The sequence below is a fragment of the Hirundo rustica genome, chromosome 5, assembly GCF_015227805.2.
Source record: "Hirundo rustica isolate bHirRus1 chromosome 5, bHirRus1.pri.v3, whole genome shotgun sequence".
Classification (NCBI taxonomy): domain Eukaryota; kingdom Metazoa; phylum Chordata; class Aves; order Passeriformes; family Hirundinidae; genus Hirundo; species Hirundo rustica.
Genome location: NC_053454.1, coordinates 888,068 through 911,986, shown reverse-complemented (window position 1 = coordinate 911,986; position 23,919 = coordinate 888,068). Strand labels below are relative to the sequence as shown.

Sequence of the window (23,919 nt, the reverse complement as noted above, 5' to 3'; positions counted from 1 at the left end):
CGGGGCTGGGCGTCACCCGGCCCCGCCCCCTCCCCTCTGCCGGGCGGGGCCGGTCGGGAGGGGGCGGAGTCAGTGCGGGTGGGGCGGGGTGGGGCCGTTCATGGGGCGCGGCGAACAGCAGGGGCGGGGCTGGGGCCGGGCAGGGGCGGGGCCGGGCAGCGCTGTGGGCGTGGTCAGAGCGGCACCGGGGCGTGGTCAGAGTGACATGAGGCGTGTCCTAAGCGTTGTGGGCGTGGTCAGAGCTGCACTGGGGCGTGGTCAGAGTGACACGAGGCGTGTCCTGAGCCTTGTGGGCGTGGTCAGAGCCGCACCGGGGCGTGGTCAGAGTGACATGAGGCGTGTCCTGAGCGTCGTGGGCGTGGCCATAGCGACACTGGGGCGCGGTCAGAGCTGCACCGGGGCGTGTCCCGCGCGTTGTGGGCGTGTCCCGCGCGTTGTGGGCGGGGCCGGCGCGGCCGGTGTCGCTGGCGCTGCGGCAGCGGCGGCTCCGAGCGGGGCCCGGCCCGGCCCGGCCGCTTCTCCCCGGCCCCGCCCGGCCCCGCCCGGCCCGGCCATGGCGCTGCTGCGGGCGGCCGCGCTCCCCGCCGAGGGCTGCCCGGCCTGGCTGCCCACGCACGTCCAGGTGACGGTGGTGCGGGCCCGCGGGCTGCGCTGCAAGGGCGGCGGCGGCGGCAAAGGCAAAGCGGGCGGCAGCGACGCCTACACCGTGATCCAGCTGGGCCGCGAGAAGTACAGCACCTCGGTGGCCGAGAAGAGCGGCGGCAGCCCCGAGTGGAGGGAGGAATGCGCCTTCGAGCTGCCCCCCGAGCCCGGGGCCTGCGGCGGGCTGGTGCTCACCGTGATGCACCGGGCGCTGGTGGGCATGGACCGGTTCCTGGGCCAGGCCCTGGTGCCCCTGGAGCCCGCCCGGCAGCGCGGCCGCGAGCCCGACGAGCGGTGAGTGCGGGGCGCGGCGCTGGCAGCGGCTGGCCCTGGGGGGGGCACGTGGAGCACCCCCGTGTGCCCTGGGGTGGGTGACGGTGGGGTGACTGTGTGCCCCAGGGTGGGCACTGCGGGGTCCCCAGTGCTCAGGTGTGGCTGGCACTGTGTCACTGTGTGCCCCAGGGTGGGCACATGGAGTCCCCAATGCCCTGGAGTGGCTGGCACTGTGTCACCGTGTGCCCCAGGCGTGGCTGGCACTGGGTCACTGTGCCCCAGGGTGGGCACATGGAGTCCCCAATGCCCTGGAGTGGCTGGCACTGTGTCATTGTGTGCCCCAGGGTGGGCACATGGAGTCCCCCAGTGCCGTGGAGTGGCTGGCACTGTGTCACTGTGTGCCCCAGGCATGGCTGGCACTGTGTCACTGTGTACCCGGGTGGGCACTGCGGGGTCCCCCAGTGCCCTGGAGTGGCTGGCACTGTGTCACTGTGTGCCCCAGGCGTGGCTGGCACTGGGTCACTGTGTGCCCCAGGGTGGGCACATGGAGTCCCCAATGCCCTGGTGTGGCTGGCACTGTGTCACTGTGTGCCCCAGGTGTGGCTGGCACTGTGTCACTGTGTGCCCCAGGGTGGGCACTGCGGGGTTCCTGCGTACCCAGGACGATGCTGAAGGACATCACGGCCTCCACGGGCACCCTAGGGCCGTGCCAGGGGATGGGGCTGTGGCCGTGTCCCGGGAAGGCCTTTCCCCCTTTCCGGGGGCTCTCCCAGCGCCCGGCGGCCGTGCCCGCAGCAGGCAGGGTGCCAGGGGCCCGTGGGTGCCAGGGGGAGGTGTCCCGAGGGTGTCCCCGGAAGGACGCGGGGGCTCCGGGAAGGAAGGACGGACACGCCGGGCGGGTGGGACCGGGCCCCTCCATCCCCCTGCGCGGGAATCCTGCGGGACAAGGCACCGGAGCCTCGGGGGTCCCGGGGGCTCCGTGGGCCGAGGTCCCGCTGCATCTGCCCGTCCTGGGGAGCCGTGGCTCGGCTGCACCTCCCGGTTTGTCCCCTGCCGGCTGCGGTGGCTTTGGAGCCCCCCCGTTGTCGCCTGGTTTGGGAACAGGGTGTCCCCAGTTTTTTGGGGAGCTGATGCTCCTCCTTCCCCAGAAGCGTTTAAAACAGCTCGCAATGTTTTCCAGCCTCCGGCGAGCACGGGAATGCAGGAACGCGGCTGAAATCCCTCCGGCGCTGGGGGTTTTGTTCCGCTCAGACCTGGCCGGGCTGGCGGTGTCCCCCCACCCCGCTCCCCGGCCCCCCGAATCCCTGGAATTCTGCTGGCTTGCTGCCCGAAGCTGCGGGCTGGGAGAGGAACCTCCCTCGCCCTCCTCCCCAGGGCAGCGCAGGGATCGGCGTGAAAAGGGATCGGCAAAACTTTTCCCGTGGAGAAAAGGCAGCTCCCCGGGGCTGGAATGGGAGCGTGGGCAGGGAGCGAGGAGGAGCAACCCCGCAGATTCCTCCTGGGAGTTTCCCCCCCGGCGTTTATTTGGATTTTCTTAAGGAAATGCTGGCGCTTGCGGAGGAGCTGGGTCGGGATTCTTGGGGCCTGATTGAAAGCAGCGCCGGCCGCGGGGGATGTGGAACAGCTCCAGGGTTTGGGGAAGGAGCTGGGGCTCCGGGAGAGCCCTGGCCCTGGGGGAGAGGGGTTTGTGGAGCCCCGAGGGGCCCCACCAGGGCTGGGTCTCATCTCAAAGGTCTCGTCAGGGGCCGTTAATCCCACGGGAGCAACGTCCAGCCCGGCTGGACACGGTGTCACGTCTGCGGTCACCCCGTGACACCAGTCCTGCAGCCAGGGGCGAGCCGGGCTGCGAGGCTGGAGGTCCCCAGGGCTTTGGAGAAGGGTTCAGGGAGAACTTCCAGCACCTTCCAGAGCCCAAAGGGGCTCCAGGAGAGCTGGAGAGGGACTGGGGACAAGGGCTGGAGGGACAGGACACAGGGAATGGCTTCCACTGGGAAAGGGGAGATTGGGCTGGGATCTTGGGAATTGGGAATTCCTGGCTGGGAGGGTGGGGAGGGGCTGGGAATTCTGGAATTCCCAGATTTGCTGTGGCTGCCCCTGGATGCCTGGCAGTGCCCAAGGCCAGGTTGGACATTGGGGCTTGGATCCACCTGGGACAGTGGAGTTGTCCCTGCCCGTGGATGGGATGAGCTCCGAGATCCCTCCCATCCCAAACCATTCCACGATTCTCTCATTTGCTCTCTGTCTCCCTCCCTTCCTGGAGCTTTGCTTGCATAAGGAGAATTCACTTCCCCTTGTGGCCTTCAGGATCACGAGAGCTTTTAGAACTCCGCGTTTTCAGCCGTGGGCCCCCCGAGGATGGCAGCGAGCGCGGAAAACACGACGGAAGCTCTCACCCTGCGCCCCCAGCACCCGCAGCCGGCAGCGTCCCCGGGGTGGGTGGCAGCTCTGCAGCCTGGAGGGGCCACGCCGATTTTTGGAGGGCAATCCCAGGGGCTGGAGCTCGTCCAGCCAGGTGGGAGAAGGATCCTGGGGAGCTCGGGGGCGGTTCTGGCTCTTTGGGAGCTTCCAGCCGGCTCCGAGGTCTGGAAACAACTTTGCTCAGGAGGAAAACTTGGAGCCTCAGATTAAAAAGAGCAAAACAAACAGAGGCTGCCGCCCCTGGGGCCGGCCCTGCTGAGGCCACCCAGGCCTGTGGTGGGCAGATAACAGGGGCACTCCTGGGATCCCATCCTCGCCCCAGCCCCGCTGCCAGCTGGAGCGGGAGCCTGCTTCGGCCAGGGATCCACTGTCGCTGTGCTGACCTCGCTTCCCTTTTCCCTTTTCCTTTCCCAGTTTTTACTGCACAGAGGCTTCACCAGTGATAATGGTTATCCTTGTGCTGGGCTCGATGGAAAATGTTCCGTCCAACTTGGCCGGTTCTCCGGGAAGGAGCCGCCGCGGGTGTTTACGAGCTGCCTCAGTCTGGCTCATCTCAGCGCTTTGCTGGGGGAAAATCAACTCCTGGAGCTGCACAGGAGCAGCCTGAGAGCTCTCCTGGCCTCTTTGGGCATCCCGGGCTCTGTCCCAGGCTCAGGCAGCTCCAGGGATTGGGCAAAGAGAGCTCCGAGAGTCGTTCCCCCTTTGCACTCGTGCGTCCGGAGAGCCCTGGGCAGGATCTGCTGGTCCTCACCTCCCTCCCCTGACCTCATCCTGCAGTTCCCTGTGCTCTGCTCAGTCCCTGCCAATCCAAGATCCAGCCCAGGAAAAGAGGGATTTTTTGGGAAGTCACAAGGCAGCTGTTGCTTCTGCTTCCCAACATCCAGGAAATGCCCTTGGAGTGCCCGTGGGGGCTCCTCCTGTGGGGTGGCAGCGAGCCAGGGGCTGTCCCCTCAGCCCATCACAGGCACCTGGGCGAGCTGGGGGTGAGCCAGGGGCTTCCATCCAACACACCCCGGGCTGGGTTTGCATGGAATCAGAGAACCATGGCATGGCTTGGGTTGGAAGGGACTGTAAAAGTCACCCAGTCCCACCATCCATCCTGGCCTTGGACACAGCCAGGGATCCAGGAGCAGCCACAGCAAACCTGGGAATTCCAGAATTCCAGCCCCTCCCCACCCTCCCAGCCAGGAATTCCTGCCCAAGATCCCAGCCCAATCTCCCCTTTCCCAGTGGAAGCCATTCCCTGTGTCCTGTCCCTCCAGCCCCTGTCCCCAGCCCCTCTCCAGTGCACTTGGAGACCTTTCCCTTGGCCAAGGTGTAGCATCCCTTGGGTGAGCAGCATGGGAGGGGCCAGGAACCCAAAATATCCTCGATTTTGCTGTGTGGGGGTGAGGCTGATGGCAGGAGGAAGCAGCAAAGGTCCTGGGGTGGGCAAAGCATCCCTTAGCTGCCATTCCCTGGTCCCTCGCTCTCCAAAGCACCATTTCCCTTCTGTCCCAAAGATCTCCCGGCCCCTCGGAGGTGGGGAAGGTTAAAGGTGCAAACACCTTAAACCTGCCGGGGCTGCAAAGCCCTGGGATCTGTTTGAGGGACAGGGAAAGCAGCAGGAATCGGGGTTGCAGTGACTTGCAGCTGCTCTCTGGTCGCTGTCTGGGCTGGGGGGGACGGGGAACTCGTCTGGGGGAGTTGTTCCCTCTGCAGAATTAGCTCAGCTCCGACTTCCCCAAAGCGCTTCCGTGCTGCACTTCCCTCTTCTCGTTCCTGTTCTGCCCAGCTGTGTGGGGGCAGCTGCTGCTGCCAGGGCTCTGGGCTCCTGTGGGGCTGCAGAATGCTCACCCTGGCGGAGGGTGGGACTCTCCTCCCTCCCCATCGGCAGAGGAAATGCCAAACTTTGCCAGCCAAGGTCCCTGAGGCCACCAGGGCTCCCGTGGAAAAGGAATTCCGTGGGTTTGGGGGAGATGGAGCCAGAGAGAGCAGAGGAGGGGGTTGTGAGCCCCAGCACGGGCAGGGAGGCTGGGAGAGGGAAAGGGCTGATCCAGAGGCTCTCCAAAGGGACCCATCCTGCCCAGGGATGGGTGCTGCCCCTCTGCTCAGTGTGTTGGGACCTTGCAGGGGTGAGAGGCTCCCTCGGAGCCAAGGGTGGTCCCAAATCCCCAAATCCCTGCCAGGGCTCCCTCACTGAGCACTCGTCCCTTCCCCTCACCGGTGGCGCCCGTCCCGTGCCCTCCTTGCTGAGGGAAATGCTTTCCCTGGCACCATCTTCGTGTTCCCCCTGGAACAGACCCGCTCTCATCTCCTCCTCCAGCCCCTCTGGACCTCTGTCAGCCCCTCCCTCAATTAATTAGGATCAGGAGCTCGTTAGCGGTGGAATGAGGCTGTGGCATCTCCCTGGACCATGGTGCTCCCTTTCGTGTTTTCATTCCCAGCGTGGCCTTGGCTCCTGGTGCCTCTCCCAGGGGAGATTCCCACACCCAGGCTCGGAGCTCTCTCTGTTCCCACTGGGGCCTGAGCCGAGGCCAAATCCCTGCAGCTCTGTCCTTGGCACGTCTGTCCTCAGGAGAGGGAGAGACCTTGCGGTGGGGCGGGGAGGGGATGGCTGGAAGGGATAGATTTGGGATGGGGAGTTTGAATCCAAGGACAAAGAGCGCTTTTCCCATGCTGGCAGTGCCCAGCAAGGCTGCTGAGGGGCGGCCAGGAGCACCAGGGAGCTCCTTGGATCAGCTGGGAGGGTTTGGGGCTGGAAATGCAGCTCTGAGGTGGTGTTGTGTCTGAGGCAGGAAACGCCCTGGAGTGGTGAAATGCTGCAGGGGAGGAGCGGCTGGAGCTGCCAAAATCCGGGACAGGATGATCAGCTGGGGGGGCACGGAGGGCAGGCAGGGCTGGGATGGCACCAGAGGTGACCAGGGTGGGATAACAGCAGTGGTGAGCACGGTGGGATAACGTCCATGGTGAACAGGGTGGGATAATGTCCACGGTGACCAGAATGGGACGACACCCACAGTGACCAGGGTGGGATAACACCCACAGTGAGCAGGGTGGGATAACGTCCACGGTGACCAGGATGGGATAATGTCCATGGTGAGCAGGGTGGGGTAACACCCACAGTGACTAGGGTGGGATAACACCCACGGTGAGCAGGGTGGGATAATGTCCATGGTGAGCAGGGTGGGATAATGTCCACGGTGAGCAGGGTGGGATAATGTCCATGGTGACCAGGGTGGGATAACACCCATGGTGAGCAGGGTGGGATGACACCCACAGTGACCAGGGTGGGATAACACCCACGGTGACCAGGATGGGATAATGTCCATGGTGACCAGGGTGGGATGACACCCACAGTGACCAGGGTGGGATAACACCCACGGTGACCAGGATGGGATAATGTCCATGGTGACCAGGGTGGGATAACACCCACAGTGACCAGGATGGGATAATGTCCATGGTGACCAGGGTGGGATAACACCCACGGTGACCAGGATGGGATAATGTCCATGGTGACCAGGGTGGGATAACGTCCACAGTGACCAGGGTGGGATAATGTCCATGGTGACCAGGGTGGGATAACGTCCATGGTGAGCAGGATGGGATAACACCCACAGTGACCAGGGTGGGATAATTTCCATGGTGACCAGGGTGGGATGACACCCACGGTGAGCAGGGTGGGATAATGTCCATGGTGACCAGGGTGGGATAACACCCACGGTGACCAGGGTGGGATAACACCCACGGTGACCAGGGTGGGATAACACCCATGGTGAGCAGGATGGGATAACACCCACGGTGAGCAGGGTGGGATAATGTCCATGGTGAGCAGGGTGGGATAACACCCACGGTGACCAGGGTGGGATAACACCCACGGTGACCAGGATGGGATAATGTCCATGGTGAGCAGGGTGGGATAACGTCCATGGTGACCAGGGTGGGATAACGTCCACGGTGACCAGGGTGGGATAATGTCCATGGTGACCAGGGTGGGATAATGTCCATGGTGAGCAGGGTGGGATAATGTCCATGGTGAGCAGGGTGGGATAACACCTACAGTGACCAGGGTGGGATAACACCCACGGTGACCAGGGTGGGATAACGTCCATGGTGAGCAGGGTGGGATAACACCTACAGTGACCAGGATGGGATAATGTCCATGGTGAGCAGGGTGGGATAACACCCATGGTGAGCAGGATGGGATAACACCCACGGTGACCAGGGTGGGATAATGTCCACGGTGAGCAGGGTGGGATAACATCCACAGTGACCAGGACTGTGTTACCACCCGTGGTGGCCAGCTGACCCCAGGCAAGCGTTTGCCCCGAGCTGAGAGCCCAGGCCAGAGGGCCCTGGTGCTCCCCAGGGTGTAATTTTGCTCCTTCCTGCCCAGTGAGCCCCATTTTCACCCAGCTGCCATTTCTGGTTTAAGGAGTTTAAGGCCCTTGCTCTGCTCTCCTGCAGGAAAACTCTGCTTTTCTTGGTTTTGAAGATATTTGAGTGGTCTGATCCCAGTTTTGCAGATCTGGCACGTTGTGTCTGGTGTGTCCGTGGCTGAGAGCGCTGGCCCATCGCCCTCCATCATCTTACAACCCAAAAAAGCTGCAGACTCAGGCTTCTCTCTGTTTCACACCGATTTCTCAGATTGCCTGCAGCTGCAGAAAAACCTGCAGCAGCTCAGAAAACCCCTCGGTCCTGTTGGTACAGAGCTCCAGACGTGTGGGGAGCGGGTGCTGTCGCCTGTGCCGAGTTCAGCTGTGCTCAGCCCCTGCTCCAGGAGCCTCCTGGGCTCCTCCCTCCCATTCCCCTGAACTTTCCTGAGCCCTCCCTGGCAGCCTTTGGCCAGCAGGAGGGATGGGGGGCCCTGCTGCCCCTCCTCTTGGGGGATGCTCTTTGGGATTCCTGGAGGAGTCTGCTCGGGGCAGGAATGCGCCCCGCACACCCAGCAGGTGTTTCCGTAGGGGGAAAGGTTTAACACTCACCCCTCGTTGTTCTAATAAGGTAAAAGGACCCAGAAACTTCTTTGCTCTCCTGCTCAAAGCCAAGACAAAAACCCTGATGGTGTGTTTAGCTGTTCCTCAGGAACGTAGCTATTCTCTATTGGGCTGTTTGCCAAAATCCTTCCAAAAATCCTACCTGAGTCCTTCAATCCTGAAGGGAGAGCACGAGGCTTCTCAGTGCATCCTCAGGGTGTTGCAGCAGGTGTGTGGCACCTGTCCCTGCACTGTGGACAGCTTTGGTCTTTTGGTTTTGCATTCTTTTCTTCTTTTATTAAAACCTTTTTTTGCTTTTCCGAGACGCACTCGGCCACGCCGTCTCTCAAGGTTATTTGAGCCATTTTCTGTGAGGTGCTGGACACTCTCAGAGGTGCTGAACCCTCACGGAGCTGATCACACCTGGCCCTTGGAGGAATTCAGTCGAGGGGTCCAAGGAGAGCCTGGCATCCTGTGCAGTGCCAGGTGGGAATGGCCTCTGAGCCCCTGCTGTGCCCCTGTCTCTGTCAGAGCCTGTGCCTGGCTGAGCCGTGCTCAGACCTGCCATGGAATTCACCTGTTCCCTCAGAATCCTGCCTGGGGCGTGGGCTTTGGCTTCCCAGCCCAGGCTGGGGGCTTGGGAACCCTGGAGCAGCATCCTGGGGGCTCCTGGCCAGCTCTGTATTTCCAGGGGGTCTCCTCACTGACAAATCCTCCGAGGACAAAGGAGTGGAACCCGCTGCTGCCGGGCTCAGGATTCATTCCCTTTTCCCTTTTCCCCTTTTTTCCATGTTTGACTCACTCCTGAGCATGGCTTGATGTGATGGATGAGCAATCCGTGTGTGACCTGTTCCCAGCGCGGGTGGAGCCGGTGTTTTGGGCTGTGTGGAGCTGTGGGGCTTGGTGTCCCCTCCCTGGGGCTGGTGTCCCCTCCCTGGGGCTGGTGTCCCCTCCCTGGGGCTGGTGTCCCCTCCCTGGGGCTGGTGTCAATTCCTTGGGGCTGGTGTCCCCTCCCTGGGGCTGGTGTCCCCTCCTTGGGGCTGGTGTCCCTTTCCTGTTCTTGGTGTCCCTTCCCTGGGCTTGGTGTCACTTCCCTGGGGCTGGTGTCCCCTCCTTGGGGCTGGTGTCCCTTCCCTGGGCTTGGTGTCCCCTCCCTGGGGCTGGTGTCCCCTCCTTGGGGCTGGTGTCCCTTCCCTGGGCTTGGTGTCACTTCCCTGGGGCTGGTGTCCCTTCCCTGGGCTTGGTGTCCCCTCCCTGGGGCTGGTGTCCCTTCCCTGGGCTTGGTGTCACTTCCCTGGGGCTGGTGTCCCCTCCCTGGGTTTGCTGTCCCTTCCCTGGGCTTGGTGTCCCCTCCCTGGTGTTGGTGTCCCCTCCCTGGTCTCGGTGTCCTTTCCCCGGGCTCGGTGTCCCTTTGGAACAGGCGTTCCCACTCCTCTGGGTGCTGGCTCTGTGTGCATGCTGCTTCTCCCAGCTGGAAGTGGAAGGATTTGCACTGAAGGCCGTTTCTCCTGCGCTCCCTGTGCCCGTGGAGGGGCTGCCAGGAGCGGCTGCCCCGGGGCAGCCCGTGCTGCAGCTCCTGGGGCTCTGCAATCTCGCAGAGCCAGCTCAGGGCTCGCCGTGGTTTCGCTTTGGATCCCTGTGCCCGGGGCAGGGCATCGCCGGCGGTGCCAGCGTCACGCAGGGACCTCGACCCCTGTCCCGTGCTGTGTGGGCAGCTCAGGGTGAGCTTGTGGGTGACCACGAGGGTGGTCATTGGCAGCTGGGGGGACACCCGTGGGTGCTGTGGAGCGTGAGCGGGTAAATCCGGCTGAGGCGATCACGTCCCGACTCCTGCTCTTTGCTGTCCCCACTCGTAAATGTCTCCTGCCGTTTTACACCTCCTTAAATCTTCCCTGCTTCCCTCTTCCCACCCGTCCATCCTGTGCTGGACAAAAGCCTCAGGTTTTCTTAGCCCAGAGTGATCTGAGATGAAGCCGCTGCCCGTGCTCTCATCCCAGCGCCGTCCTGGTGCCTCGGGGCTTTTCTCCATCCCTGGTCCCCCTGCTGTCTCCCTGCGTCCCATCGCCCTGCTTGCCTCTGACCTTGCCAGGACGGGCCCCGTCCCATCCCCAGGGCACAGGGATGTCCCACATCCTGCTGGGACACCAGCAGGGCTGGGTTTGCCCTGCTTTCCAGGCTGTCCCTGTCACCGAGCCCCACCGGAGCGACGATCTCTCTGTTCCTGGCCTGCGCGTCCTGGGACGAACGCGTGCTGGGATTCTCTCTCCTGCCTTCCAGGCGGTGCCACTGGAGCAGCAGCACCGTGCCCAGGGCTCCCTGCCCTTCCCCACGGCTGCTGCTGCTCCTTCCCGCCCCGCAGCCCCTCTGCAGCTGCTCCCAGAACATCTGCAGAGGTGAACATCCCGCCTCAGCTGTTTCCAGCCGCTGTTTGTTTCCCGTCGGTGCTTTTTAGCAGCTGGCTGGGATCACCTGGCAGGATCAGCCATCCAAAAAACCAACACGGGAACCGGCGCTGCGGAAAAGCCAGGGCAGGGGCACAAAAAGCGCCGAACTCCCCGGGGCTGGCTTGTTTTCCACCCTGTGCTTCCCCTTCCTCCTGGCCCGGCCGCCTCAGCTCCAGGCTCAGGGAGCTGTCCTGAGCTGGGCTCTCAGGGGCTGTGCCAGCAGGAGCTGGCCTCAGTGTTCTCCCTGGATTGGCTCCTCCTCGCCCTGCCTTGCTCTGGCACTGTAGCAGCACCAGGGATCCTTGATTTAAGGCTTGGGGCTGACCTGGTTGCAGGGATGAATCAGCAGTAAATTCCAGCCTGGAGCTGTCTGGGAAGAGCCTCTGGCTCGGGATGTGTCTGTGTCTGACTGCAGCTCCGAGCTGTGCGGGGCAGGAGAGTTTCTGCTGGGTTTGAGGTGAACGTTGCCTGCCCTGACGGTGCCCAGTGCTTTTGGGAAGCACCTGGAACGGAAGCTCTCCAGAAATGCTCCAGCTGTGCCTCCTTCCCTGTGCATCCCTGAACCCCAGGAGTCACCAAGGGATTTCGCTCCCTGAGGAAACTCCCTGAACTCCCTGCTGGCAAAGCACTGGGACCAGTCTGAGAGGGAAACTGGAGGTCCTGGTGCCCGGGGGGCGGTGAGCAGGGCTGGTGGGGCACAGCTGAGCTGGAGCTTGGAGCGGAATCTTGGGGACCCCAACCAGAGCCATCCAAGGGCAAAGGTGATCCTCCATGGAATAACCCTTATCCTCCTGGGAATAACCTTTATCCTCCATGGAATACCCCATGTCCTCTCTGGAATAACCCTTATCCTCTCTGGAATAACCCTTATCCTCTATGGAATAACCCATCTCCTCCCTGAATTCCCCATGCCCTCCCTGGGATAATCCATGTCCTCCATGGGATAATCCATGTCTTCGCTGGGATAATCCATGCCCTCCCTGGGATAATCCATGTCCTCCCTGAATTCCCCATGTGCTCCCTGGGATAATCCATGTCCTCCCTGAATTCCCCATGTGCTCCCTGGGATAATCCATCTCCTCCCTGAATTCCCCGTGCCCTCCATGGGATAATCCATGTCCTCCCTGAATTCCCCACGCCCTCCCTGGGATAATCCATGTCCTCCCTGAATTCCCCATGTCCTCCCTGGAATAATCCATGTCCTCCCTGAATTCCCCATGTCCTCCCTGGCATAATCCATGTCCTCCCTGAATTCCCCGTGCCCTCCCTGGGATAATCCATGTCCTCCCTGAATTCCCTGTGCCCTCCCTGGGATAATCCATGTCCTCCCTGGGATAATCCATGTCCTCCCTGAATTCCCTGTGTCCTCCCTGGGATAATCCATGTCCTCCCTGAATTCCCCATGCCCTCCCTGGGATAATCCATGTCCTCCCTGAATTCCCTGTGCCCTCCCTGGGATAATCCATGTCCTCCCTGAATTCCCCATGCCCTCCCTGGGATAATCCATGTCCTGGCTGGAAGTGGAGCAGGGTGCTGCCCCTGGCAGCTCTGAGCCGTGCTGCCTTGCTCTCCCGATCTCACCCCAGTGTCCAGTGGAAATCCCAAACCAGTGGGATGAGCTTGGATCACCCCGGGGCTCTGGGATGCCGACCTGGGGAGCTGCTGAAGGGCTGGAGGCTTTGGCCGAAGGAAGGAGGGGACGCGGAAGGGACAAGGGGATGGAAAAGCTCGGCTCAGGGTGGTGATCTCTTCCTGCTGGGGCTGGCTCTGTGTCCTGCTCGTCCCAGCAGGATTCCTGCGCCAGCCCGGCGCTCCCGATCCCGGAGAGGTTTCTCACTGACGGGATGAGCGGTGCCCAAGCGTTCTCCCTGTGACTCTGAGAGAGCCACGGGAATGTTTCTGGGGGCAGGGGGGTCCCTGTGCCCCCCGGCCTGTCCCCAGCTGCCCAGGGGAGGACGAAGCACAGAGGAAAAGGGAAGGTGTTCGCCCTGAGCGAATCCATCAATCCTCACCCTTTGCGGGGTCTCTTTCCCTCCTTCACCACATTCCCGTGCTCCTGTTTCCACGCCAGTGTTTGTCCCCCCCCGGCCCGGGATGCTGCAGGAGGATGAGGGCAGCTGTTTTTGGGAGCCTGGAGCTCCAGCAGCTCCGTGTCTGCTCTCGGTGCCTCCCACTGATCCTGGCAACAGCAGATGTAAAAATAGAGCCCGGGCGCTGCCTCCCGGAGCTGCCTTTGGCTCTGCTCCCTTGGCCTCGCCGAGGGGAGAGGGGAGAGGGGAGGGATTCAGGGGGTGTCTGGGAGAGCTGGGCTGTGCTCATTAACCGCCCTGACCTAAATGAGTGTGCACAGCCCCACACTGGGGGCCACCCGTGGCTGCTCCCGATGCGTGTGACAGGGAACGGGAGCCGCACAGCCCGGAGCTCCGGGGCCCCAGCAGCTTCCCCTTTCCGGGGACTTCTCCAGATGAGGTTTCCTCTCTGCCCAGCTGGGGCGGGTGGCTGCTTCCTTCCCCCTCAGCCAGGGCGGGCTGCTCTCCTGAGCCTTCCCTGAGCATGGATAACAGATCTGGGATCCCTCATTTGGGATGCACACCCAGAGAACAGATCTGGGATCCCTCATTTGGGGATGCACACCCAGATAACAGATCTGGGACCCCTCATTTGAGATCCAACCAGAGAACAGATCTGGGATCCCTGATTTGGGATCCGACCAGATAACAGATCTGGGATCCCTCCTTTGGGATCCGACCAGAGAACAGATCTGGGATCCCTCATTTGGGATCTGACCAGAGAACAGATCTGGGATCCCTCATTTGGGATCTGACCAGAGAACAGATCTGGGATCCCTGATTTGGGATCTGACCAGATAACAGATCTGGGACCCCTCATTTGGGATCCGACCAGATAACAGATCTGGGACCCCTCATTTGGGGATGCACACCCAGATAACAGATCTGGGATCCCTCATTTGGGATCTGACCACATAACAGATCTGGGACCCCTCATTTGGGATCCGACCAGATAACAGATCTGGGACCCCTCATTTGGGGATGCACACCCAGATAACAGATCTGGGATCCCTCATTTGGGATCTGACCACATAACAGATCTGGGACCCCTCATTTGGGATCTGACCAGAGAACAGATCTGGGATCCCTGATTTGGGATGCACACCCAGATAACAGATCTGGGATCCCTCCTTTGGGATCCGACCAGATAACAGATCTGGGATCCCTGATTTGGGATCCAACCAGAGAACAGATCTGGGATCCCTCATTTGGGGATACACACCCAGATAACAGATCTGGGAGCCCTCCTTTGGGATCCGACCAGAGAACAGATCTGGGATCCCTGATTTGGGATCCAACCAGAGAACAGATCTGGGATCCCTCATTTGGGGATACACACCCAGATAACAGATCTGGGAGCCCTCCTTTGGGATGCACACCCAGATAACGGATCTGGGATCCCTCATTTGGGATCTGACCAGATAACAGATCTGGGACCCCTCATTTGGGATCCGACCAGATAACAGATCTGGGATCCCTGATTTGGGATGCACACCCAGATAACAGATCTGGGATCCCTCATTTGTGATCCGACCAGATAACAGATCTGGGACCCCTCATTTGGGATCCGACCAGATAACAGATCTGGGATCCCTCATTTGGGATGCACACCCAGAGAACAGATCTGGGATCCCTCATTTGGAATGCACACCCAGAGAACAGATCTGGGATCCCTCATTTGGGATGCACACCCAGATAACGGATCTGGGATCCCTCATTTGGGATCCAACCAGAGAACAGATCTGGGATCCCTCATTTGGGATGCACACCCAGCACTGCTCGATCCATGGAGTGGCACAGGGAAGAATGAACATTTTTTAGCAAAAGTGAACTTCCCCAGCCTGAGGCTTGTGCTTGTCTGGCTGGAGCTGCATTCCCTGGGTGTGTCATCCTGTGCTCTCCATTCCTTTGAGGTGTCCCATGGATGTGTCACCCTGGAGGTGTCCCTGTGCTCTCCATTCCCTGGAGGTGTCACCCTGGATGTGTCCCATGGATGTATCACCCTGGAGGTGTCCCTGTGCTCTCCATTCCTTTGAGGTGTCCCATAGATGTGTCACCCTGGAGGTGTCCCTGTGCTCCCCATTCTCTGGATGTGTCACCCTGGAGGTGTCCTTGTGCTCTCCATTCCCATGGATGTGTCACCCTGGAGGTGTCCCATGGATGTGTCACCCTGGAGGTGTCCCTGTGCTCCCCATTCCCTGGATGTGTCACCCTGGAAGTGTCCCCATGCTCTCTGTGTGTAGCAGGACGTCCCCTGGCAGGGCAGGGGGCAGGAGCAGCTCCCCACGGAGCAGAGGATGCCCATCCCGCAGGTTCCATCCTCTGGGAAGCACATTCCAGCTGCAGAGAGTGAGGGCAGGAGCACAGAGCGCGGCACATCTCCTCAGCAGGGAGCAGTCCCGCTCCTGATCCCCACAGCTCTGGCTCTGGCGCAGTTGAACTTCATTTTAATTTCAGTTTTGTAACCAGCCGAGGCCGAGTGGGGCTGGGACCCCTCCGAACCTCGGCAGGATCCCTCAGAGCAGGTGGCTGGAGTTGAGTGGCTTCTTCTGGCTGTCCTGTGCAGCGAGGAGCTGCACCCCAGCCTGTGGCCTCCAAAACACCGGCGGGAAGCAGATCCTCGTGGATCCCTGGGGCTGGATGTGCTTGGCACAGCTCCCTCCATCGCCCTACGCTCCAGAGTCTGACTGACGTAACCCACTTCTGCTCCTCCAGGCCCGCAAAAGGGATTTCATGTTTGTTTTCCAGGTGTCTTGTCTATTCCCATAAAAAAACATCGTGTCCCTCTCCAAGATGTGACCTTGGGTGGCCCCAGTCCAGAAAATCCCCCCCCAGGATCCCCCCGAGGGCAGCTCCTGGAAGAAATTTGGGAAACCGAGGGCTGTGGGATGGGGTTCATGGGGAAAAGCTGCTGTGAGAGTTTGTGTGTTGCTGTTTGGGACTTGATCCCTCCCCGATCCCGCTCTCCTGCTGCATCCCAGGAGTTTGCACCTCCTGTTTCCACTGATTCATAAAAAATCCCGACACGGAACAGCTGAATCCTCCCAAAGCCTCGTCCTGTGCCATAAACTGAGAGCTCAGCCTAAAAATAGCCCCGCTGCCTGCTGGAGGTGTAGCCCCGACTGTTGATGAGGTCTTGGGAGCCAGAAATAGCTCCTGAATCCCGGCAGAGCAGAGGTTTTGCCTTGAGCAGCTGCATTTTGGAGCAGCTCAGGCTCAGCACCCGAATTGCCTTTGGTGCTCACAGGGCTGGAAGTGATTGGAGACGTTTGGGGGCACGTCCAGGCTGTTCCACCTCCTCCCGAGGAGCTCCTGCCTTGCCTTGTGTTAATCCACCCAGATTCTCCCTGGTTTTTTCCATGGGATGATGTAAGGTACAAAAACTCCTTTCAAGAGTTCTTTGTTTTTCCCGTGCAGTGACTCAGCCTCCCCCCAGCCTCTCCTTCCCTCCTGAGCTGCTTCCAGCTCCTGCATTCAAGTGAACGATGCCCTGTGGGATGTTCCAGACAGCCTTTTCCCGTGCATTCCTTCGGGAAATGTCCTCCTGGTGCACCTGCTCCTGCTCCCTGGCAGCGGCTCTCCCTCTTCTGGGCTGTTTTTGTTGCTGGTGCCTTGCTCTAAAGGGTTAATGCTGCCTTTTTCCAGGGATTTTAGGGATTTTTTTTTTTTTTTTCCCTGCCTGGCAACCTGAGCGCTGAAAATTTTGCAGTGGGCATCGGATGGGGTGGGATGAGTGGTGGGAACAGGGGCGGATTCACCGGGATTTAATGCCATGCCTGCGCCCAGCAAAGTCCCAGGCGCCGCCCCTCCTGCACTCCGTGTGCTGAAGGACCTGGGTGCTTCCATAAAAATTATCCTCTGATAATATTTCTCAGGGAATGAGGGGATTTCGTGCCCCCTTCATAGGATCCCGGACTGGTTTGGGCTGGAAGGGACCTTGAAACCCCTCCAGTCCCAGGGGCAGGGACACTTCCCACCATCCCAGTTCCTCCAAGCCCTGTCCAGCCTGCCTTTGGACACTCCTGGCTGTGGCATTCCCAGGCTTCCCAGCTCGTCCCTTCATCCAGGCTGTGATAACTTCCCTGGCAGCAATTCAGGAACTCCTGGAGGACGCAGTTCCAGTTTTTTCCCTCACCCTGGTGATTCCAGCGTGGTCACACCCTCCTCCATCCCATCCCTTTTTCCTTCCCTATTTTGTTTTTCTTCTCGGTGACTTCACTCTCTGAGTAGATGTAAGACACCACCGGGATTTTTATTTTCTGGGAAATTGTCAATGCCTCTCAGAAGTGTCTTCACCTCCCGCTGCTCCCAGGAAGCACAACGTGGAGAAATAGGATCTGTCCGGAGCCTGCAGATTTCCCTGTGCCTTGTTAAGGGGAATTTTAATCAGAAATTCGTTGAATACTTGGATCTGGGTGGGATCCGGGCTGTGCTGGGTTCCTGCTCATCCTGCTGCCGCTGCCCCGGGACATGGTGCCTGGACTGGCAGGGAGCTGGGGCATCCTGTGGGGAGAAGGGAGGGATTTTTGGGAAGGAACCCTTCCCTCGTGGCCTGTGTTTGGTGCTGCCCCATTGGAATGTGGAAATGGAGAACCAGAGGGTGGCTCTGGGCTCTGCTTTGGTGTCCCCAGTCCCACCATTCCTCCCTGCTGGCAGGAATCCAGACCCCCATCCCATCCCACCCCATCCCATCCCATCCCATCCCACCCCATCCCATCCCATCCCATTATCCCATCCCATCCCATCCCATTATCCCATCCCATCCCATCCCATCCCATCCCATCCCATCCCATCCCATCCCATCCCATCCCACCCCATCCCATCCCATCCCATCCCATCCCATCCCATGGATCCCACCCCATCCCATCCCATCCCATCCCATCCCATCCCATCCCATCCCATCCCATCCCATCCCATCCCATCCCATCCCATCCCATCCCATCCCATCCCATTATCCCACCCCATCCCACCCCATCCCAGAGGCTGCTCCATGCCCTGCCAGCCCCCAGGCCATTCCCTGCAGAAGCACCAGGACCTGAAGGGAGCCTGGGGGTATTTTTGCCTTGTGCAGTGAACGGTTTGGAGGCTTTTCCACTGCTCTTCCACTTCGGTGGGCAGCTTTGGAGCAAAGTCTGTGACGGGTTCTGTGTGGGGTGGGACAGCAGGAGGCATTCCCAGTAATCCTCTGGAATCAGTGGGAGCTTTGTGCCGGATATGGCCAATGGCTCCTCCTGGGGCTGTCACCGTGAGCCTGCGGTGGGAATGTGGGAATTGTCCCCGGATCAGCAGCCTGGGGAGGGTGGGGTTGTGTTGGGTGGGGTTGGAGCTGCACAGCAGCTGCTGCTTCTCCCAGAGAAGCCCTGGGATGCACCATCCTTTAAAGTACCTGATGCAAGGACGCTTCCAGGCAAACCTGAGCGTCTTTACCGGAGTGAGGCACAGCAGGTCTGGCAGAACGCTGATTTCATGGACGCTGCTGAGTTCCTTTGCCATTCCGGGCCAGCCTCTGCTGAGAGCATCCCTTGAGTCCCCGGCTCTGGGATATTTAAATCCCGAGCACAGAACGCCGGAGGGCTTTGTGTCCTTCTAAACACAGCTGCCAGCTTTCCCTGGAGAATCACAGTGGTGTCTGACAGGGTCAGTGAGGTGGGGTTTGTCAGGTTACTCAGCGGAACCCCAGAGTTTGGGGGTGAGGACAGGGATGGAGATGGAGCTGCAGGTGCATCAGGGAGGGGTCAGGTCCCGTGTGCCGCCTCCGGGTGTGGTGTTTGTGTCTCTGATTTGGGGTTCAGGTGATACCTGGGACGCTCGGGTGAGAATCCCAGCCTCGCTGAGGTTGGAAAAGCCTTCCTGGATCACTGAGTCCAACCTGTGCCACCATGTGCCCAGCCCAGAGCACTGAGTGCCACATTCCTTGGGCACCTCTAGGGATGGAGACTCCAAACCTCCCTGGGCAATTCCAGCATTTTCCAACCCTTTCCCTGGAGAAACTCGTGCTGGACCGCTCTGGTGCTTCCTCCCAGCCAGCAGCATCTTCTCCAAAGCTCTCGTGGCTCTGGGGGATGACAGAGCCCCTTCCCTTTCCTCTCCCCTCTGGCTGCAGGTGGCACAAGCTGCACTCCAAGGCTGGGAAGAAGGAGAAGGAGCGCGGTGAGATCCTGGTGAGCATCCAGTTCACGCGGAACAGCCTCACCGCCAGCATGTTCGACCTGTCCATGAAGGACAAGCCGCGCTCGCCCTTCGGGAAGCTCAAGGACAAGGTGACAGGCAAGAAGAAGTACGACCTGGAGTCGGCCTCTGCCATCATCCCCAGCAGCCTGGGGGCCCTGGACGTGGAGGATGACTTCGAGCTCGGGGGCAAGAAGTCCAAAGTCAAGGGCTTCTTCCTGAAGAACAAGCTGCGCAAATCGTCGCTGACGCAGTCCAACACCTCCCTGGGCTCCGACAGCACCGTCTCCTCTGCCAGCCTGAGCCTGGCAGCCAATGCCCCCGAGGGGACCAAATCCCCCAGCAGACACGGCAGTCTGACCACCGAGCGCTCTGGTAAGAGGATCAGGGATAATCCTCCCTCCGTTTTCCCCCTTCCTTTCTTTGCGAGGCGCTGGTGAGACTTCCTTGTAACTCTGTTAACTGATTGCTAACCCGGCCACGGAATCTGGGAATCGTGGAGTTGGTGGGGTTGGAAAAGTGCTCCGGGATCGTGGAGTTCAGCTGTTCCCCCGGCACTGCCACCGCTGACCGTGTCCCCAAGTGCCACATGCACAGGGCTCTGAAATCCCTGCAGGGAGGGGGACTCCAGCCCTGCCCTTTCCAGGAAGGGAATTCCCAAAATCCACCCTGAGCCTCCCCTGGCCCAGCCTGAGGCCGTTCCCTGTGTCCTGTCCCTGTTCCCTGGGGGCACAGCCCGACCCCCCCCGGCTGTCCCCTCCTGTCAGGGACTGGTGCAGAGCCACAAGGTCCCACTGAGCCTCCTTTTGCTCCAGGATGTCACCAAGAGGTGACATCCAGCACAAACCCTCCGAGACCTTCTGCGTGCTGGCACTGTTTACCAGAACGGGAGGAATCCCAGATTTTGCTTTTCCCTGCCTGCACCATGAGCTCCCAGGATCCGAGGGTTCTTCAGGGCTGTTCCTTCTCAGTCCCTGTGATCTGTCCCTGCCAGGACAAGCCCGGCTGGGCTGGGCTGGCAGCTGCTGGCCCTGTCCTGGGTCACTGCTGTCTCTAATGAGCCGCCTCCGGCTTGCGGGCAAAGCCCAAACGGGCCCAGCTCCGGTGATTAAAACCATCTGAGCTCTTGGCACTCCCAGGGCAGCGATTTACAAACAAAAAAGGCCCTTGTAGGGAATTAATTCTCCCTTGGAAACAAATCTATAATTAAATGGTTGAATTGGCCGCAGACAGCACGTTGCCAGGTTGGGTGGGAGTCCCCGGGGAGGCCGTGTGGCTTCTGCTGGGTGACATTCCTGTGCTGGGGCCATCATCCTTGGGATGAGCCTTCCAGCTACTGGGAGCTTCCCTTCCCATGGCAGGGGGGTGGAACTGGGGGATCTTTAAGGTCGCTTCCAGTCTGAAGCACTCTGTGAAGGAAGCAGCCTCTCCGGCTGGGAGGGGCGAGCAGCTGTGTCAGTTGTTTTCCTCGGGTTCTCCACGAATTTTACTCCCAAAAACTGGCAGTAGGCACAAGGTCATAGAACCGCGGAATCGTTAAGGTTGGAAAAGTTTTTTAAGATGATCGAGTCCGAGCCTGGAGGCAGTGGGAGGGGGATGCGGGCACTGGAGCCTCCTGGCTGGTCACACCAAGGAGTGGCCTGGAGCTCACGGCCTCATCATCTCCTGCGCAGTGCAAACTCCTGAGTCACATGGAAGCTTTAAAACCCTTTGAGGAGCTTCTGGGGAGTTCCTTGCGTTTACTGCCAACCTCAGATCCTGTGAGATGCTCTCGGACCATGGGTTTGTCACCTTACAGAGCCTCCTCTCAGGGTCCTCCCCTGCTGTGCTCGGGGACAGGTCTGTGTCTCCTGTGAGCTCACACCTGTGAGCTGTGCTTTGCATCGCCAAGAATTCCGTCAGAATCCCGTGGAGCCCGGCAGGGACAAGGCCGGGGTGATCTCCAGATCTCTTTGGTGTTTATAGGTGGAAGATAACAATGATGTACCCATGGCCTCCCTCACTTGTTGTGTGTTTGTTTCCCTCCGTGAGAGATCTGCTGCCCTCCCCGAAGCTGACCTCTCACCTGTTGTGTGTTTATCTCCCTTAGTGAGAGATCTACTGCCCTCCCAAAAGCTGATCCCCCTCACTTGCTGTGTGTTTGTTTCCCTCAGTGAGAGATCTACTGACCTCTCAAAAGCTGATCCCCCTCACTTGCTGTGTGTTTGTTTCCCTCAGTGAGAGACCTGCTGCCCTCCGCAAAGCTGACCCCTCACCTCTTGTATTTCTTTCCCTCAATGACAGATCTGCTGCCCTCCTCACTTGCTGTGTGTTTATTTCCCTCAGTGAGAAATCTGCTGTCTTCCCAAAGCTGACTCCTCACCTGTTGTGTTTTCCCCCCTCAGTGAGAGACCTGCTGCCCTCTCCAAAGCTCACCCCTCACTTGCTGTGTATTTATTTCCCTCAGTGAGAGACCTGCTGCCGTCTCCAAAGCTCACCCCTCACTTTCTGTCTATTTTCCCCCCTCAGTGAGAGATCTGCTGCCCGCCTCACTTTCTGTCTATTTTCCCCCCTCAGTGAGAGACCTGCTGCCCTCTCTGAAGCTGACTCCTCACTTGCTGTGTATTTATTTCCCTCAGTGAGAGACCTGCTGCCCTCTCCGAAGCTGACCCCTCACTTGTTGTCTATTTTCCCCCCTCAGTGAGAGATCTGCTGCCCTCCTCACTTTCTGTCTATTTTCCCCCCTCAGTGAGAGACCTGCTGCCCTCTCTGAAGCTGACTCCTCACTTGCTGTGTATTTATTTCCCTCAGTGAGAGACCTGCTGCCCTCTCTGAAGCTGACTCCTCACTTGCTGTCTATTTTCTCCCCTCAGTGAGAGACCTGCTGCCCTCCCCGAAGCTGACCCACAAGCGAGCCTTCAGCGACGACGTGTCCCAGGCCAGCCCGGTGCCGGAGGCCAAGGCCGCGCCGAGCCCCGGCCCGAAGCAGGAGCCCGCGTCCCGCTCCTCGCTGTGCATCAACGGCAGCCACGTGTACGGGGAGGAGCCGGCCCTCAGGAACCCCGCCGGCTCGGCCCCCGTGCCCGTGCCCGTGCCCGCCCTGCCCCGCAGGCACGACGAGGCGTTCGGCTTCGCCCCCCTGCACCCCGACCCTCAGGACGCGCCCCGGGGGCTGGGCGGCCTGGAGAGGGCCCAGCAGAGGGACGAGCCCCGCTTCATCCCGTCCCCTCCCAGCCTGGCCCTGCAGGAGGAGCTCAAGGTGTCCACCAAGGCCGTGACCCTCAGCAACCACCTGGGCCGGGCCAGGATGGAGGAGAGCAATCGCCTGGAGAGCAAAGCCGGCCAGGCCGCGCCTCCGCCGGGCTTCCCCGCGGAGCCCAAGGACGGAGCGCCCCAGGACAGCGCCAAGGAGGACAAGAGAGCCAAGGGAGGCTTCTTCCACCACGGGGGCACCAGGAGTGACGCGGGGGACAGAGGGACCCCCGTCCACGCCTCGGCTGCGGGGGATGAGAGGAGTAAGAGCAGCGGCTGGTTTGGGTCCAAGGAGGCCAGAGAGTCCCCTCAGAAACCCAGGTCAGTTTCAGCGAGGGGGTGTGGAGCTCCAGCCTGGTGGTTCCTGCCCCAAATCCCCGTCTCCAGAGCTCCTGGATGCTCCCCGGGAGTGCTCGGGCAAGGTCAGAGCAGGGAAAATGCTTCCTTGCTCTTAGGTGTCTCAAAGGGAAGGGGATTTTCCTGGATCCACTCCTGGCTTCTGCCACAAACCACCTCTGCTGGATGTGGGGTGTGTTTTCCTCTCAGGGGAGGGAGGGATCCCCTCCACGGAGAGGTTTCCCTCAGCAGAGGTGAGGCTCCGTGTGGTCACACCAAGTGGTTCTGTGGCCTCAAAATATGGATTCATTACCCTTTAACGAGCTAAAAAAAGCTTCCCTGGCAGTCAGGGCTGGGATGTGGGATACTGGGATTTGTAATCACATTCTGGTTATGAACCCCACATCTCCTGTAGGGTCTGGTCAGGGTGCAGCACTTTGGTTACATGAGGCATCATTAATATTCCCAAAGTAACTGGTCCCAACCCTGCTGTTTCCTTTTCCCATCCCACCCAGCCTTCCCTTCTCCCAGTTATGAATCTCTAACTGTTCTCGCTGTGTGTGATGATTTCATCCCTCCAGATCCTTGGGGTTTGTGGTGTTTGTGCTGTTCCTGTGAGGAATTTATCATCCGTGTCCGCTCCTGGAGCTGAGCTGGCAGTCCAGAGGTCGAGGGTGTTGTCAGAGAGAGGCAGGAAATGGGGTTAAAATCAGCCAGAAAAAAAACACCCAGCCCTGGGAGCCGGTTCAGTCTGCAGGCTCGGTTTATTAGAGGGATTTTCTAATCTGGGCTGACTTTAACCTAATTTATTAAGCAGAAGGATTTGAGTTCAGTCTGAGCCTCCTTTAACGAGGAGAGCACTCCTGGTTTATCCCGCATAACCTGGCTCCCACATGGCTTAAACTTGGGAAGGGATGAGCGCATCCCTGAGACTGGCTCCAGAACCAGCCCCAAAATTCCTCCTTCCCACAGGTTGGGGACCCTGGGCCAGGCAGGAGCTGCTCCCCTGGGCCGGGAATATCGGGAATATCCCACCCCACAGCTGTGGCCCACAAAGCCCATCCTCGGGAAGGACCAGGCAGGGTGTGGGAGCTCTGTGCGATTCCAGCAGCAGGAGAGACGAGCGTGAGGGGTGGGGGCTGCTGTGGTGCATCCCTGTGGATGGATCTGGCATTCCCTGTCCCTGGAAGTGCCCAAGGCCGGGCTGGATGGCGCTTGGAGCACCCTGGGGTGGTGGAAGATCCCTGCCCATGGCAGGAGTGGAATGGGACGGGCTGTAAGGTCCCTTCCAACCCAAACCATGCTGCGATTCTGCGATTCCCAGGAGACTCAAAGCCCTGGCTGTGCTTTGGTGTCACATCCCAGGGCAGGATTTGTGATGAG

The 23,919-nt window shown here is 60.1% G+C and overlaps 1 protein-coding gene across 1 annotated transcript in view; it reads left to right on the top strand.

Annotated features, from left to right (window-relative positions):
* Positions 1–553: 553 nt before the first annotated feature.
* Positions 554–23,919, top strand: part of RAB11FIP5 (RAB11 family interacting protein 5) — a 46,471-nt gene continuing 23,105 nt past the window's right edge. Inside the window, 3 exon segments of the mRNA XM_040064454.2 lie at positions 554–936; positions 18,905–19,344; positions 21,822–22,521. Of these exon segments, the coding sequence (XP_039920388.2) occupies positions 554–936; positions 18,905–19,344; positions 21,822–22,521 (1,523 nt within the window).